Source organism: Vipera ursinii, assembly GCF_947247035.1.
Source record: "Vipera ursinii genome assembly, chromosome: 1".
Lineage (NCBI taxonomy): Eukaryota > Metazoa > Chordata > Lepidosauria > Squamata > Viperidae > Vipera > Vipera ursinii.
Genome location: NC_139512.1, coordinates 117,270,367 through 117,286,424, shown reverse-complemented (window position 1 = coordinate 117,286,424; position 16,058 = coordinate 117,270,367). Strand labels below are relative to the sequence as shown.

The window sequence follows — 16,058 nt, the reverse complement described above, 5'->3', positions numbered from 1 at the left end:
TCAGGGCGGTGAACAGGGCAATACATAAAAAACTGTATTTGACCAACAAATACAGTTAATGGAAAATGCAGAAAAGGGAGTGGCAACACTGAAAATGGAAAATACTTTCTATATAAATCAGAAGAAATTTGAGAAAGAAGAAAAACAGATTGAATGGAAGATAAACATATCAGGGCAATCATGGGGAATTGGAAGAATAGGGAGACAACTTAAAGCAGGGGATCACCTGCTGCCGGTGTCAGCTTCCCTCCACCCTGTGCGTTCCCACAGAGAGGGCCTCCTCAGGGTGCCACCGGTCAGAGAATGTCGGCTGGTGGCCCCCAGGGGGAGGTCCTTCTCTGTGGGCGCCCTGGCTTTATGGAATCAGCTGTCGGTTGAGCTCCGGATGGCACCTGACCTTCGCTCCTTCCGACGTGGTCTGAAGACCTACCTATTTGAGCAAGCCGGCCTGGCCTGATGGGGGATGTGCTGGGGTTTTTATTGGGGATTTTAATATTAGTCTACTGTTTTTAGCTCGGGCTCTTATTTAATTCTTTTTTAATTTTTGTATTCTGTATTTTTTATGTGCCCTGTTCACCGCCCTGAGTCCTTTGGGAGAAGGGCGTTATACAAATATAATAAATGAAATGAAATGAAATGAATACAAATGGGCTAGTCTTTCCAAAAAAGGGCAATTAAATGGTCTCCTTTATTTCAAATAACATATATAATAATAGAGGGAGATCTATTTGACGATCTAAAAGCACTGATATAAAAGCCTAGTTGGCAAACAAAGAAAGCCAGGATAAGGCCACCAATTGCTTTTATTGGGTAGCGCAATTTATAGCATAGTAGAGGGGAGGGATTTGTTACATTTAGTTACATTGAATCCCTAAGGATTTCATATTATTAATTAGAGGGTTAAAGGGGAATTTCACTTTTGACCGTGCCTATATTATGTATCCAATAAACATATGCTTTGAGGAAACTTCAAGCCTCGGAGTTCTGATTTATTTGGTTTCATTAGTTGGAACCTTGACAGTTATCTAGACCATAACTTTGATTTTAAAAATCCTGTGATAGATGGGTGCTGGATTTTTTTTTCTTTAGCTCAGTTATTGAATGAAAATGATGTATTTTTACAAATTTCCTTTGTTAAAGGTCATGTATTTATAAATCAGTTCAATATAAAAATTCAAAAACAGAATGGAAAAGCGAATTGGAGAAGTCCATTTTGTCTAAACAATGGGAGGTTGTATTATCTTCTGTACGAAAAGGGTTTTTATACCCTCGATTGCAGCTTATTTCAAAATGTATTATTTTTGATTGTGTTTGAAAAAGAATGAATAAATCACTGTTTTGTAAAAAATGAAATAAATGCTTCATTCAGGCACATATTTTTGTGATGTCCTTATATTATGGAAATATGCTCCTTCATATACTGATTTTGAAACAGGTTTCAATATTACGTCCATATTCTCTTGAATTGTATAGCTATACATAATAAATAACAGCTACACAATGGATTTTGTATGCTACTTTTATTGCCAAGAGTCATGTTCTTCAGCATTGGAAAGATAAATTTATGGTCTCAATTGCTCAGTGAACTTAACAGTTGGTATTACTTACAATTTATGAATAAGATTAGATAGGAACCATTAAAATGAAATACAAGCAACCTGGAATTTAGGAGAAATTTCTTAACAGTGGGGACAATTAACCAGTGGAACAGCTTTTCCTCCTGAAAATTCCATTATGAAAAATAATCCTGCTGTCAAACTTTACAGAACTTTGGGAACTGAGAGCTTCCATGGTTAATGGCTTTCTCAGCCCTTCAAGATATAGTGTCAGAATCCATTTATATCACATTTCATAATTGTATAGGTAGAACAACGTGCTATTACTGGGGATTCTGCCATCTCTCCGAGGGGGGGGGGAGAGGATGGTTACTAAAGCGATTTTCAAACAACAGGGGATGTTTTAACGGGGGAAGGGAGGGGGACAGACAGATCTGGTTTGTATCTTCATTTACAACTGAAAAGGGAAGCAATAACCATAAAACCAAGGAGAGTTCCCTTTCCCATGGAAGGACCTGACACCTAGCAACTGACGACAGCCTGACCAAATGGATGAGGGGAGGGGCTGAAATGGGAATGGTTTATATAGGATTGAAATGTAACCTTTGTCAGATTCCGTCTTGTATTCCCACAATCGATTCCTTCCTAGTAAACATTTTCCTTTTGGACTAAACTTGCATCCAAGAGTTCTTATTTCCTAAGATGTGGATTGAGGTGGGTCCTGACATATAGTTAACAGGAAACTTTCACAACACTTAAGGTAATTCAATGGTTTTGCAATGCCCAGTTTAATGGTTATCTTTTAAACAAATGAGATACATGTGAGAATTGGAGACCATGCTCACCAGATAACAACATAAGGAAAATAATATAATATTCTAAATTCTCTGGTCATTTCATTTTTGTATTTGTAATTAGTTCAATTTTTGTTATTTGCTATTATCATTGAAGTAGTTATACATTCATCCCCAAACTCATTTCATTCCAACTGATTTCTTGAAAGCCTCTTTCACCTCCTTGTTCCTGAGAGAGTAGATCATAGGGTTCAGCATAGGCACCACCACTGTGTAGAAGACAGAGGCCACTTGATCTTGGCCCAGTGAGTAGCTGGTATTTGGGCGAAGGTAAGTAAATATCAGAGTCCCATAGAAGACTGAGACTGCTGTCAGGTGAGATGTGCAAGTAGAAAAGGCCTTACGCCTGCCTTGAGCAGAACGGATCTTCAGGATGGCGGACAGAATTAAGGTATAAGATAGGAGAATGATGACCAAGGATGCAAGGGTGGTATACCCAGCCAGAAGTGATATGATCATTTCAGTGACATGGTGATCTGAGGCAAGTGCTATGAGGGGAGGAGTGTCACAGAAGAAATGTCTGATGATGTTAGAGTCACAGAAATGTAAGTTGCTTAAAAAGCATACTGTCAGCATGGCATTTGTCAAGCCGAGGAAACCCGAACCAGCAACCAATGTGACACAGATGTTTTGTGACATAATTGTAGAATAGAGCAAGGGATTACAGATGGCTATATAACGGTCATAGGCCATTGTGGCCAGCAGGAAACATTCCGTGCACACCAAGGCCGAAAAAAAGTAGAGCTGAGCAAAGCATGCATCAAAGGAAATTGATTTGTAACCTGTTAGAAAACTCGTTAGCATCCAAGGGGTGATAACTGAGGAATAACAGATGTCAGCCACAGACAAACTGCATAGGAAAAAGTACATGGGGGTATGAAGCTGAGCACTGATCCTGATTAATACAATCATTCCCAGATTCCCCAACAGGGTGGTGATGTAGATTGTGAGAAAGACAGCGAACAATGGAGGGTCCTGCTCTGGAGATTCTGAGAACCCCAAGAGAATGAATTCTGCCACCAGAGTGCAGTTTCCATCTTCATCTCTTTCCAGAGTCTGCAATCTGTTAATTGATTTTAAATGAAATTCCTTCAGTTTTCACAATATATTACAAGTGAGACATGCTTAAAAATGAAGTTCTGTTTACATTGATTACATCTGTTGCCTCTGCCTTGATGCTGTTCTCAGTCCAATTTGCCTATGTATTCTAATTCCATGGTTTCCCTGTTGTAAACTCCCCCAGCGTCCCTTAGGTGAGATGGGTGGTGTAGAAATGTAATGAATAAATAAATAAATTTACCTGAGATGTAAGAATAGAGACATATTTTCCAAAGAAATAGGTACTACTTGCAGCTTATATAAATATGGTGTTGTTTAAGATTACAGAATCATGATGGGAAAAATTTGCTACCCAACAGTAAAGCAATTTGTCAGTAAGAGGTATCTAGATGAACCCATGGTAGTTAAGCAAGTCCAGGAAGAAATTCTGATTGAAATCTCATCTGTTAATATGGAGCAAGAATATGTAAAGTGGCGCCTCCAGAAGTTTGGAATCAATTCCCACTGAACTCATGTGGGACAGACAATAGGAACACCAAATTGCCACGCTTCTAATGTGGGCAGCACTGAGCTGACTGGCCACTGCCTGATGTCATTTAGTACAACATACTTTCCTGTGCTGGAGGAAAATAAAAATAAGTCAGAAATCATTTCCTGCTCTTCAGGACACACAGCTCATGAGGACTGTGTGTTTGTGGATTTCTGGTGAGGGTATGATGATGACCTAGACATCCCTGAAAGAATGGAGAAAGAATTGCATCTGAGATTGCCAGCCCTAGGTTAGAGGATAGATCCTGACTGTTAATATCTCTCTGGAGAAAGGAGAGATTGTGGAATTGCTCACATGTACTCCAGCCAGGTGTTCATTGTGAATAGACTGTAAGAACTGAGGTTTCTGCTGTCACCCGGTCAGTGAAGTGGCTGGGATCTGAAGGATTTCATCTATGTCCACAATATATCTTACAGTATATGAATTGTGCCTGAGCCTCATAATCAATTTTCAATTTTACTGTTTTTTAAATATTAATAATTTTTGGAATAGCAAGTTTGATGGCATTCGCTGGATAAATTTTCTTCAACCCTTCATGAAAGAAATTTAAAGTGCTATTTTAAGGACTTAGCGATTTTGGGGAATAAACATCAAAAGGTTATTATGATGTTTTTGTAGTTATAAATGGACTAAGAGTCTAGACTCTAGATTGACTTGAAACAGGATTTTCAAATTAATTGAATGAATCTTTCCCACAGGAAAATGACTTATGTTTTGAATTCCAAAATAATCTCCCAACAATCCCCTGCAACATGATAGGATGGGACTTTGAAGGTTTTTCACCAGTGGAAGCTAAAAGGAAATAAACATTACAATTAAAGGAGAAAAACACCTATTTGACTTGTTAACAAGAATGGAGCAAAATACCTTAACATCGCTGTGAATGATGGTATGGACGAGGAACAAGTTATAGTGGATAAGATTGAAATAGATTTGAACGTGGATTTAATAATGATAAGCCCCAAGAATGATCTGGAAAAAGATGAAATAGTGGATTTACAAATGAAACTGCCTGATGTTTTAATAATTAAAGGGACATACAATCAACCAAGCAGGAGAGTGACTTGGATATTTTTCCTATATTGAATTTACAAGAGACCTGTTAAAATTTTGTAAGATGGTGAGAAGGGAGAAAGAAAAATAATAATAATAAAAATCATGTTTGAGAATATTTTTTGGAGGGATTCAAGATTAAAAATAAAGGGAAAGAATATAATTTGATCAAAATTAAAATATATGATATTTTTCTGGTAACCCTTAATGGACTTTTTGCTGACTAGGACTGAATGACATGGCATTAAGAATTTGTCTGTTGATAAGAGATGTGATTCAGAATGAAAAGATTGTTATATTTGAAAAGAAAGTGATAGGTTGTTAAAATTATTTATTTGTTTTTGAGACAAAGGAGGAAACTACTTCTTTATATTTTTTCTTTTTTGTTATATTCTTATCTTTTCTTTATTCTTCCTTTTATATTATTTTTCTTGTCTTTCTTTTTATTTGTATTAAACTTTTTTCTTTATATTTCTTTACTTTCTGCAGTGTGTATTATTTTCTATTTTGCATAAATGTAAGAATTAATAAAGTTATTTCAAAAGTAGTCTATGTGTCTGCCTTACTCTGTCAAACTGACTCAAGATACAAAATAACATGATAGCTACTGATAGACGTGGTCAAAGTACCTTAATTTTTCAGTCTGAAAATGAGAACATATACCACTGAACATGTCTTTCAACAGAAATGCTGAACATAAACCATAGTAAACAAAAAGTATGATAGTTTGTGATGTAATAAATAAATAGATAATATGACTTCTATCCACTACATCATTTAATTGTGAAAGATATTTCTACTATCTCACGAAACCTGTGTACATAAATGTGACATTTTTTATTTTTATTAAAAAATTTATAAAAGTTACAATATAAACCCAGCCCACCCACCCCTCCCCCCTCCCCCTCCCTCGCTTCCCAGAGTTGAATACAGGGTTACAAATAAAATAAACATAATCTAACTAACATTAACCAACTATGTAAGTAACCAAGTTCTTAATGCGCTTTAACTCCCTTTAAACTAAAAATACAAACCAAGTTAGAATATACATACCAATAACATAAACAAATAACATCCTTATTATTAAACTAATCAAAAATTTCACTATAATAAACTACTAATAAAAATAACAATATAAAATCTATTCGTAAGCTAAATGAAACTTTTTAGTCCCATATTTATTCTGAAAGTAATCTATCCATCTTCTCCAAACCGAAATGTATATAAATGTGACATTTTTTGTAGCATTGAGTTTCCACAAGCCAACATCTTGTTCATAGTTTCCAAAATTCAAAGCACTTTCCCAGTACTGACTAGCTATAATCCATCTGAATGGTTATAAAGGCAAATTAGTGTGATCCACAGGGGAGGGGCTTGAAATAGAGAGTGAGAAAGAGAGATTGCTTAAGGTCATTTAATGAGTTCCTGGCACTGGTGATACTTGAATTTCGTTCTTTCTAACTCAGCCTCTTTGCTACCCTGCTACACCACCTCACATAACATGCTTTTGCAATGAAACGATGAGACTTACCTTGCTTTTTGAGAAAGAACGTGTTTGCTTAAAAATGAGGGATTTCTCCTGTGGAAAAACAGGCTCTGGTTTCAGATGTTGGTTAGACTGTAGCATTTTCAATGAATTAGCAGATGACACAACAGCCTCAAAACTGTTAGTCAGGAGACTCTAATATGATGATGTAGTCTTGTTTCTGGAATCTATTCCCAATGTTGTTCTATAACTCTACTACAACTTGCGTGCTGATTCAGAAAGCTTAGATCTGCAATTTATAGGACAGAAATCACAGCTCTGGGGAAACTATTAATTGTTGACTTTGTGAACCATCGTATCTGTTATAGTGATAAATTTGTCCATTACTGTAATTATTGGAAAATGATTTTTTTTTAAAAAAAAGATCTTTGAAGAAACACACATTTGCACACATGTTTGCACGCATACATGCGCAAACAGACACACATTTGCACACGTGCATGTACACACACATGCACAAACGCACACACATACTGCTCACATAGCTCCTTTATACTTGCTTGAATTCAGAAGTTATTTATTTAGTTAAGAAAATGTACAGAGCAATGATATTTCCTCTTTTGGCTCTTTCTTCCAAACAAAATAGAACTTAGAGTAACATTAGGCATAACCATTCAAAAGAACAGCCTCTATTTGTATTTGATCACTTTTAAAAGACTGAAAAAGGAGTCAGTATGAAGTTTTGGAGTGAAAGCAGATTTTGATCAAAATAAAGGTGCGTCTATATTGGTAAAAGTGCTTAATTTCCACTAAATATACAAGGAAGGAACAGCCCTCCCTTCCCCAAGCTTACCACTGAGAAAAAGGAGAGAGAGAAAAAACAGAAGGAAAGATTAAAACTAACCACAAAGGCTCTGTGTCATTTGTCTTCTTTTTTGGCATGCAGACTTATAGTCTTTACTTAGAGTAAATAGAAACAAGAATAAATAAGATTTGCTGGCATAATATTTAACCAGAGCTTGGATTTTCTGCTCATGGGCTATTGAACACAAGGTAAATTCCCTGAAGGGCCAAATATATACATCTCTCTGGTCATGTATGACAATGAGGAACACAAGACATAGTTTATTCCCAGACCATTATGTAATGAATGCTTGAATGTCAAGGGAGTTTTACTAACCAAAAAAAACAGCAAACATTTATTCAGCCAGTGGTAAAGTGAACAAGGTGAGGCCATAGCATTACACTGGATCCCAAAGCGTCTCCAAACGTTTTCCACTAGCATCCTTAAAAAATGTTTTTGTATTGACATCACATAGATAAGTTGTTTTGGCTTCAGTATTATAGATTCTTGAAGGTACACCCATAGATGTGTTTATGACCCCTGTTCTTTTGGTGACACATATCCTTAAACTCACTTCAAGCTTTAAGTGTCTCAAAAAGTTGGCCAGCTTTAACCAGGTTAAAAAGCAATGTTTCTTGTTTTTTACAGTCTTTTCTGAGGAAAAGTACACATTTGCCCGGAAATAAGTGCCACTGGGCTTAGTCACTGAACATGGACTGCATTGTAAGCAATAGTTAATCAGAAAAAAATGTTAAAACTATGTTGTTGTTGTTAGTTGCAAAGTTGTGTCCGACCCATCGTGACCCCATGGACAACGTTCCTCCAGGGCTTCCTGTCCTCTACTATCTTCTGGAGTCCATTTAGGCTCATGCCTACGGCTTCAATGACTCCATCCAGCCAACTCATTCTCTGTCGTCCCCTTCTTCTATTGCCCTCAACCTTTCCCAGCATTAGGCTCTTCTCCAGTGAGTCCTTCCTTCTCATAAGGTGGCCAAAGTATTTGAGTTTCAACTTCAGGATCTGGCCTTCTAAAGAGCAGTCAGGGTTGATCTCCTCTAGAACTGACCGGTTTGATCGCCTTGCAGTCCAAGGGACTCGCAGGAGTCTTCTCCAGCACCATAGTTTAAAGGCTTCAATTCTTTGGCGCTCAGCCTTTCTTATGGTCCAACTTTCATAGCCATACATTGGCCATACATTGCAACTGGGAAGACCATAGCCTTGACTATACGCACTTTTGTTGGCAGGGTGATGTCTCTGTTTTTTAGTGTGCTGTCTAGATTTGCCATGGCTTTCCTACCCAAGAGCAAGCGTCTTTTAATTTCTTGGCTGCAGTCCCCATTTGCGGTGATCTTGGAGCCCAGGAAAATAAAATCTGTCACTACCTCCATTTCTTCCCCATATATTTGCCAGGAATTGAGAGGGCCAGGTGCCATGATCTTGGTTTTCTTAATGTTTAGTTTCAATCCAAGTTTTGCACTCTCCTTCTTCACTCGCAACAAGAAGCTCTTTAGTTCCTCTTCACTTTCTGCCATTAGAGTGGTAGCATCTGCATATCTTAGGTTGTTGATATTTCTCCCGGCAATCTTAATTCCAACTTTTGATTCATCTAGCCCTGCCTTTCTCATGATGTGCTCTGCATATAGGTTAAACAGGCAGGGTGACAGTATATAGCCTTGCCAGACTTCTTTCCCAATTTTGAACCAATCAGTGGTTCTGTGTCCAGTTCTCACTGTTGCTTCTTGACCCGCAAATAGGTTTCTCAAGAGACAAATAAGATGGTCTGGTACTCCCATCTCTTTAAGAACTTGCCACAATTTGTTGTGATCCACACAATCAAAGGCTTTAGCATAGTCACTGAAGCAGAAGTAGATGTTTTTCTGGAACTGCCTAGCTTTCTCCATGATCCAGCGTATGTTGGCAATTTGATCTCTAGTTCCTCTGCCTCTTCGAAATCCTGCCTGTACTTCTGGTAGTTCTTGATCTACATACTGTTATGACTCAGGGCCAGCCGGTGGGTCCGGCAGCCGGTTCAGATGTATCGGATGACTCAGATGAGGGGGAGGAGGAGGGTGTGGAAGACGAACCGGCTGATGATGGCTTGGAGGCTTTGCAGAGCCCTCAGCCGGGGACCTCTTCTCAGCTGCGTGAGCCCGATAGTGCGGAGGATGATGACCCACAGCTGGCCCTGTTCAAGGACGCCCGACGCAGGAGGCAGTCGAGCAGGAACAAACAAAGAAAGGCTGTGGGACTCCTCGGGAGGAGGCACAGGGAGACCACGCCCTGAACTCTAAATAAAAGGAGTGTTTGGGGAGGGGCTGGTTGCTGAAAGCAACCCTTCCGCTTGAGGATTCAAGTTCCAGTGTTTTTGTTTCTTGTTCTGTTAATTGACTAATAAATCTTGGCAGACGCTTTTCAGCCTTGGACGCTCTCCAGTCTCTTCTGTTTGAATAGGGGTTTGCCTTACTACAAGGCCGGAAGAGGGCTGGTTCAGAACAGTTTGCTTTCAGCCTCCCACCCCTTACTACTACGATGGAGCAGCTTCTTGCCGAGAATGCTCAGCTCACCCAGCAACTCACTTTGCTGGCAGCTCAGGTGGCTCAACTGCAAGCTCAGGTACATGCTGCACCCCCACCCAGGAGGAAATGTCAGATAGCTATGCCGGATAAATTTGCTGGCAATCCAGAACTGTTTCCTGCCTTCCTGGGACAATGCCAGCTTTTTATCAGCGTGAGAGCAGCTGATTTCCCCACTGACCGAGATAAGGTGGGATTCGTGTTGAGCCTTCTGTCGGGGGATGCAGCTCGTTGGGGCACGCCTCTGCTGGCACAGCCTAGCCCTTTGTTGGATAACTTTGGGGGGTTTTGTGACCATATGCGCCTCATGTACGAGGACCCGATTAAGGCGCAGACTGCCACCCGACGTCTGAAAGCTTTGAGGCAGGGTCAGCGCCCCCTACAGGCCTATATCAGCGATTTCCGGCTGCTTAGCCAGGATTCCGCCTGGAATGAGGCTGCGCTCGTGGATGCCTTCCAGGATGGCTTGTCAGAGGAGATGTTGGATGAGCTGGCCCGCGTGGACATTCCCTCAGACCTGAATGGGCTGATCCATCTTTGTCTGCGGATCGATGCCCGGCTGCAGCAGCGAAAGAGTCGCCGTGCCACCCCACAGACCCCTGCCGCCCCTGTTGTGCGTGAGCCCCCAGTCCAGAGGGAGGAGCCAATGGAGCTGGGTGCCGCCAGGTCCCGTCTCTCGGTGACGGAAATGGACAGATGACGATCGGGGGGGTTGTGTTTTTACTGTGGGGACCCTGGACATTTGGCTGCTTCTTGCCCAAAGAAGCGTCAGCGGGCGTCAGTGACCAAGCCTGCCCCGAGAAAGTCCTCTACTTTGCTGTCGGGAAACGACCCGAGCCCGATCTAGACGGTGTGATAGATCGGGCGACTCACAACGACCACGTCGAGCGACGCCATTCCGACGGTGCCTGTGAACCTCCACGGCATTTGATTTTGGAGGCACGACTGATCCTTCCTGGCAAGCCAGAGGGGATTCCGGTCCATGCCTTAATTGACTCTGGGGCTACCACTAACTTTATGGACTCGGCCTTCGTGGCCAAATGGGCTGTTCCCCAGTGTCCGGTGGATCCGCCCATGCTAGTGGAGACTATTGATGGTCGAGTGCTCCTGTCCGGGCCTATTACGGCCGCCACGCAACCAGTGTGTATGGCCATCAGTTCCCATGTGGAGGCCATTCAGTTCTACATCACTTCGGATCTGCACTTCCCCGTGGTCTTGGGACTGGCGTGGCTCCGGGCGCATGATCCACAGATCTATTGGTCTCAGAACTTGGTCACCTTCCCAAGTTTGCAGTGCGTGGACCACACCCGCCATATCTGTGCCGGCCAGGTGGAGGGTTCCTCAGGGGTTTCCTTGCCTCCCGAACTGTCCGACTTTGCTGATGTGTTCAGCGAGTCAGAGGCGGACCAATTACCCCCGCACAGGCCCTATGACTGTTCCATTGATCTAGTCCCTGATGCGCCTCTCCCAGTGGGGCGTTTGTACTCCATGTCGGAGCCCGAGTTGGCTGCATTGCGGGACTTCCTGACAAAGAATTTGGCTCGTGGTTTCATCCGGCCCTCGTCCTCGCCAGTGTCTGCGCCCGTGCTCTTCGTCAAAAAGAAGTCGGGCGAGTTATGGCTCTACTGTGACTACCGGAAACTCAACGCCATCACGGTGCGTAACCGCTACCCGCTGCCCCTCATCCCCGAGCTCTTGGACCGACTCCGGGAGGCTAAGATCTTCACGAAACTGGACCTGCGTGGAGCTTACAACCTCGTCAGGGTTCGGCCGGGTGATGAGTGGAAGACGGCGTTTGGTACTCGCTATGGACATTTCGAGTACACGGTGATGCCGTTTGGCCTGACCAATGCCCCCGCTGGGTTTCAGCATTTTATGAACGACATCTTTCGAGATCTGTTGGACCAGTTTGTCGTGATTTACCTGGACGACATCCTGATTTACTCCCCGTCGCGTGAAGCGCATCATCAGCATCTCCGTCAGGTCCTGCAGCGCCTCCGGAAACATCGGCTGTTTGCCAAGTTGGAGAAGTGCCAGTTCTACCAGGTGACCATCGATTTCTTGGGTCACCGCATTTCTCCTGAGGGCATCGCCATGGAACCGAGTAAAGTTGAGTTGTTGCAGAGTTGGCAACCCCCGCGTCGCGTGAAGGATGTTCAGCGACTTCTTGGATTTGCCAACTACTATCGAACATTCATCCCTGGCTTTGCTGCCTTGACAGCCCCCCTCACCCGGCTCCTGCAGAAGAAGACTCGGTTCCAGTGGAACGCCCCCGAACAACAGGCGTTCCAAGCTTTGAAGGACGCCTTCATGAAGGAGCCCATCTTGAAGCATCCTGACCCGCAACGGCCGTTTGTCGTGGAGGCGGACGCCTCCGACATTGCCATTGGGGCCGTGTTACTCCAGGCAGTGACGCCCAACGGTACCCTTTTCCCTTGCGCGTTTCACTCTCGGAAATTGAATCCCTCGGAGCGCAACTATACCATCTGGGAGAAGGAGCTGCTGGCCATCAAGGCGGCGTTCGAGGCTTGGAGGCATCATCTGGAGGGGGCGCGGCATCAAATCGAGGTCCGGACGGACCACAAGAATCTGGAAAGCCTGCAGACCGCTCGGAATTTGAACCAACGCCAGATCCGGTGGTCCCTCTTCTTTGCGAGGTTTGACTTCCGGGTGCGGTACATACCAAGCGGGCACAACCAGAGAGCGGATGCTCTGTCCAGGAAGCCCGAGTACACCCGAGTGGAAGACAAGCTTCCGCCCAGGACAGTGATCCCCGTCGAGTCTTTTGCTGCGGTGCGGGAGCCGGTGGATATACGGGCTCGGATCCGGGAGGCGCAGCAGCAGGAGGCGTGGGTGGCTCAGCGGAAGGAAGAGGTGGGGCCAGATTCGCCTTGGTCGGTCACGGATGGACTCCTGTATTATCGTGACCGGCTCTATGTTCCAGGAGGGCCACTCAGGGGACTCGTCCTCAGCCAGTGTCATGATAACCCGGCTGCGGGGCATTTTGGTCTGTTCAAGACTCTGAACCTGGTCTCCCGTACCTTCTGGTGGCCCCGAGTCCGACACGATGTCCAGTCTTATGTCACCTCCTGCGTTCCATGCAGGCAGGCCAAGTCAGCGACAGGGGCCCCGCCTGGTTTACTGCAGCCTTTGCCAACACCCAAGAGACCCTGGGGGGCTGTGTCCATGGACTTTCTGACGGATCTACCTCCATCCTCCGGCTTCACGACAGTGTTTGTGGTGGTGGACATGTTGACCAAGATGGCGCACTTCATCCCCTGTCGCGGCTTACCGTCAGCTCGTGCCACTAGTCGCATGTTCATCCAACAGGTGTTCCGGCTGCACAGCCTTCCTGATAGAGTCGTCTCCGATAGGGGGGCCCAGTTTACAGCCTGCTTCTGGCAGGAGTTGATGCGGGCGTTGGACATTAAGGTTTGCCTCTCGTCCGCGCATCATCCTCAGACCGACGGGGGTACCGAGAAGGTCATCGGCATCTTAGAGCAGTATCTGCGCTGCTACGTTAACCTGCAGCAGGACAATTGGGTGGACTATTTGGCCATAGCCGAGTTTGCCTTTAACAACTCGCAGCACACCTCCACGCAGATGACACCGTTCTTGGCCAACGTGGGTTATCACCCCCGGTTTTTCCCCCTTTCTCCTGTGGACTCACCGGAGCCGGCAGCGAACGAATTCATGGCGGAGTTACAGGCGATCCATCGGTTGGTGCGACGGCAGCTGGAGAAGGCCAAGGCCGACTACAAGAGGTTCGCCGATCGGTCGAGAAGGGATACGCCTCCACTATCGGTGGGGGATAGGGTCTGGCTGTCCACCAGGAACCTACCATCCACTCGGCCGGTGAGGAAGCTGGACCACCGTTACCTTGGACCGTTCCCAGTCGAGGCCGTCATCAATCCGGTCGCCTATCGTTTAACTCTGCCACGTTCCCTGCGCGTGCATCCCGTCTTCCATCGGTCCTTGTTGGTCCCCGAACAACCGGCTTGTCCACTTCGCCAAGCGGAACCTCCCCCATCAGGACCTCGTGATGGAGGCAGCACCCCCGAGTACGAGGTCGCCAGCATCCGGGATTCCCGCTGGCTGAAAGGTCGCTTCCAGTACCTGATCGAGTGGAAAGGGTACGGGCCGGAGGACTTCACATGGGAAGACGCGACCGCCGTTCATGCCCCTGCGTTGGTGACAGCGTTTCACGAACAATTTCCATCCCGACCGCATCCGGATCGGCAGCCCCGGGGGAAGGGCCCTGCGGTGCGGGATAGTGTTATGACTCAGGGCCAGCCGGTGGGTCCGGCAGCCGGTTCAGATGTATCGGATGACTCAGATGAGGGGGAGGAGGAGGGTGTGGAAGACGAACCGGCTGATGATGGCTTGGAGGCTTTGCAGAGCCCTCAGCCGGGGACCTCTTCTCAGCTGCGTGAGCCCGATAGTGCGGAGGATGATGACCCACAGCTGGCCCTGTTCAAGGATGCCCGACGCAGGAGGCAGTCGAGCAGGAACAAACAAAGAAAGGCTGTGGGACTCCTCGGGAGGAGGCACAGGGAGACCACGCCCTGAACTCTAAATAAAAGGAGTGTTTGGGGAGGGGCTGGTTGCTGAAAGCAACCCTTCCGCTTGAGGATTCAAGTTCCAGTGTTTTTGTTTCTTGTTCTGTTAATTGACTAATAAATCTTGGCAGACGCTTTTCAGCCTTGGACGCTCTCCAGTCTCTTCTGTTTGAATAGGGGTTTGCCTTACTACAAGGCCGGAAGAGGGCTGGTTCAGAACACATACTGCTGAAGTCTAGCTTGTAGGATTTTAAGTATAACTTTACTAGCATGTGAAATGAGTGCAATGGTGCGATAGTTTGAACATTCTTTGGCACTGCCTTTCTTTGGAATTGGAATGTAAACTGATCTTTTCAAATCTTGTGGCTACTGTTGAGTTTTCCAAATTTGCTGGCAAATTGAGTGTAACACTTTTACTGCATCATCTTTTAAGATTTTGAATAGCTCAGCTGGAATACTGTCACCTCCACTAGCTTTGTTGTTGCTCAGATTTCCTAAGGCCCATTTCACTTCACTTTCTAGGATGTCTGGCTCGAGGTCAGTGACAACCTCATCATGGTTATCTGGGATGTTAAGCTCGTTCTTGTATAGTTGTTCTGTGTAATTTTGCCACCTCTTCTTAATCTCTTCTGCCTCTGTTAGGTCCCTGCCATTTTGGTCCTTTATCATGCCCATTTTTGCATGAAACGTTCCCTTCATCTCTCCAATTTTCTTGAAAAGATCTCTGGTCCTCCCTATTCTATTGTTTTCTTCTATTTCTTTGCACTGTTCATTTAAGAAGGCATTCTTATCTCTTCTAGCTATTCTCTGGAATTTTGCATTCAGTTGGGTGTATCTTTCTTTTTCTCCCTCGCCTTTCACTTCCCTTCTTTCCTCAGCTATTTTCAAAGCTTCCTCAGACAGCCATTTTGCTTTCTTGCATTTCTTTTTCTTTGGGATGGTTTTGGTTGCTACCTGTTGTACAATGTTGCGAACCTCTGTCCATAGTTCTTCAGGCACTCTGTCTATCAGATCTAATTCCTTAAATCTATTTGTCACCTCTACTGTATATTCAACAGGGATATGATTTAATTCATACCTGAGTGGCCTAGTGCTTTTCCCTACTTTCTTCAGTTTAAGCCTAAACTTTGCAATGAGAAGCTCATGGTCTGAGCCAGTCAGCTCCTGGTCTTGTTTTAATGACTGTATAGAGCTTCTCCATCTTTGGCTGCAGAGCATATAGTCAATCTGATTTCTGTGTTGACTGTCTGGTGATGTCCATGTGTAGAGCCCTCTCTTGGGTTGTTGGAAAAGAGTGTTTGCTATGACCATCGTATTCTCTTGACAAAATTCTATCAGCCTGTGCCCTGCTTCATTTTGTACTCCAAGGCCAAACTTGCCTGTTATTCCGGTTATCTTTTGGCTTCCTACTTTAGCATTCCAATCCCCCATGATGATAAGGACATCATTTTTTGGTGTTAGTTCTATCAGGTGCTGTAGGGCTTCATAGAACCAGTCAATTTCATCGTCTTCAGCACTGGTGGT

At 44.4% G+C, this 16,058-nt stretch overlaps 1 protein-coding gene across 1 annotated transcript in view; it reads right to left on the bottom strand.

Annotated features, from left to right (window-relative positions):
* Positions 1-2,530: 2,530 nt before the first annotated feature.
* Positions 2,531-16,058, bottom strand: part of LOC310641137 (olfactory receptor 5J3-like) — a gene marked incomplete at both ends in the record, with an annotated part of 43,734 nt that continues 30,206 nt past the window's right edge. Inside the window, one exon of the mRNA XM_083363946.1 lies at positions 2,531-3,473. Coding sequence (XP_083220072.1) covers positions 2,531-3,473 — 943 coding nt within the window. The remainder of the gene's footprint in view (positions 3,474-16,058) is intronic.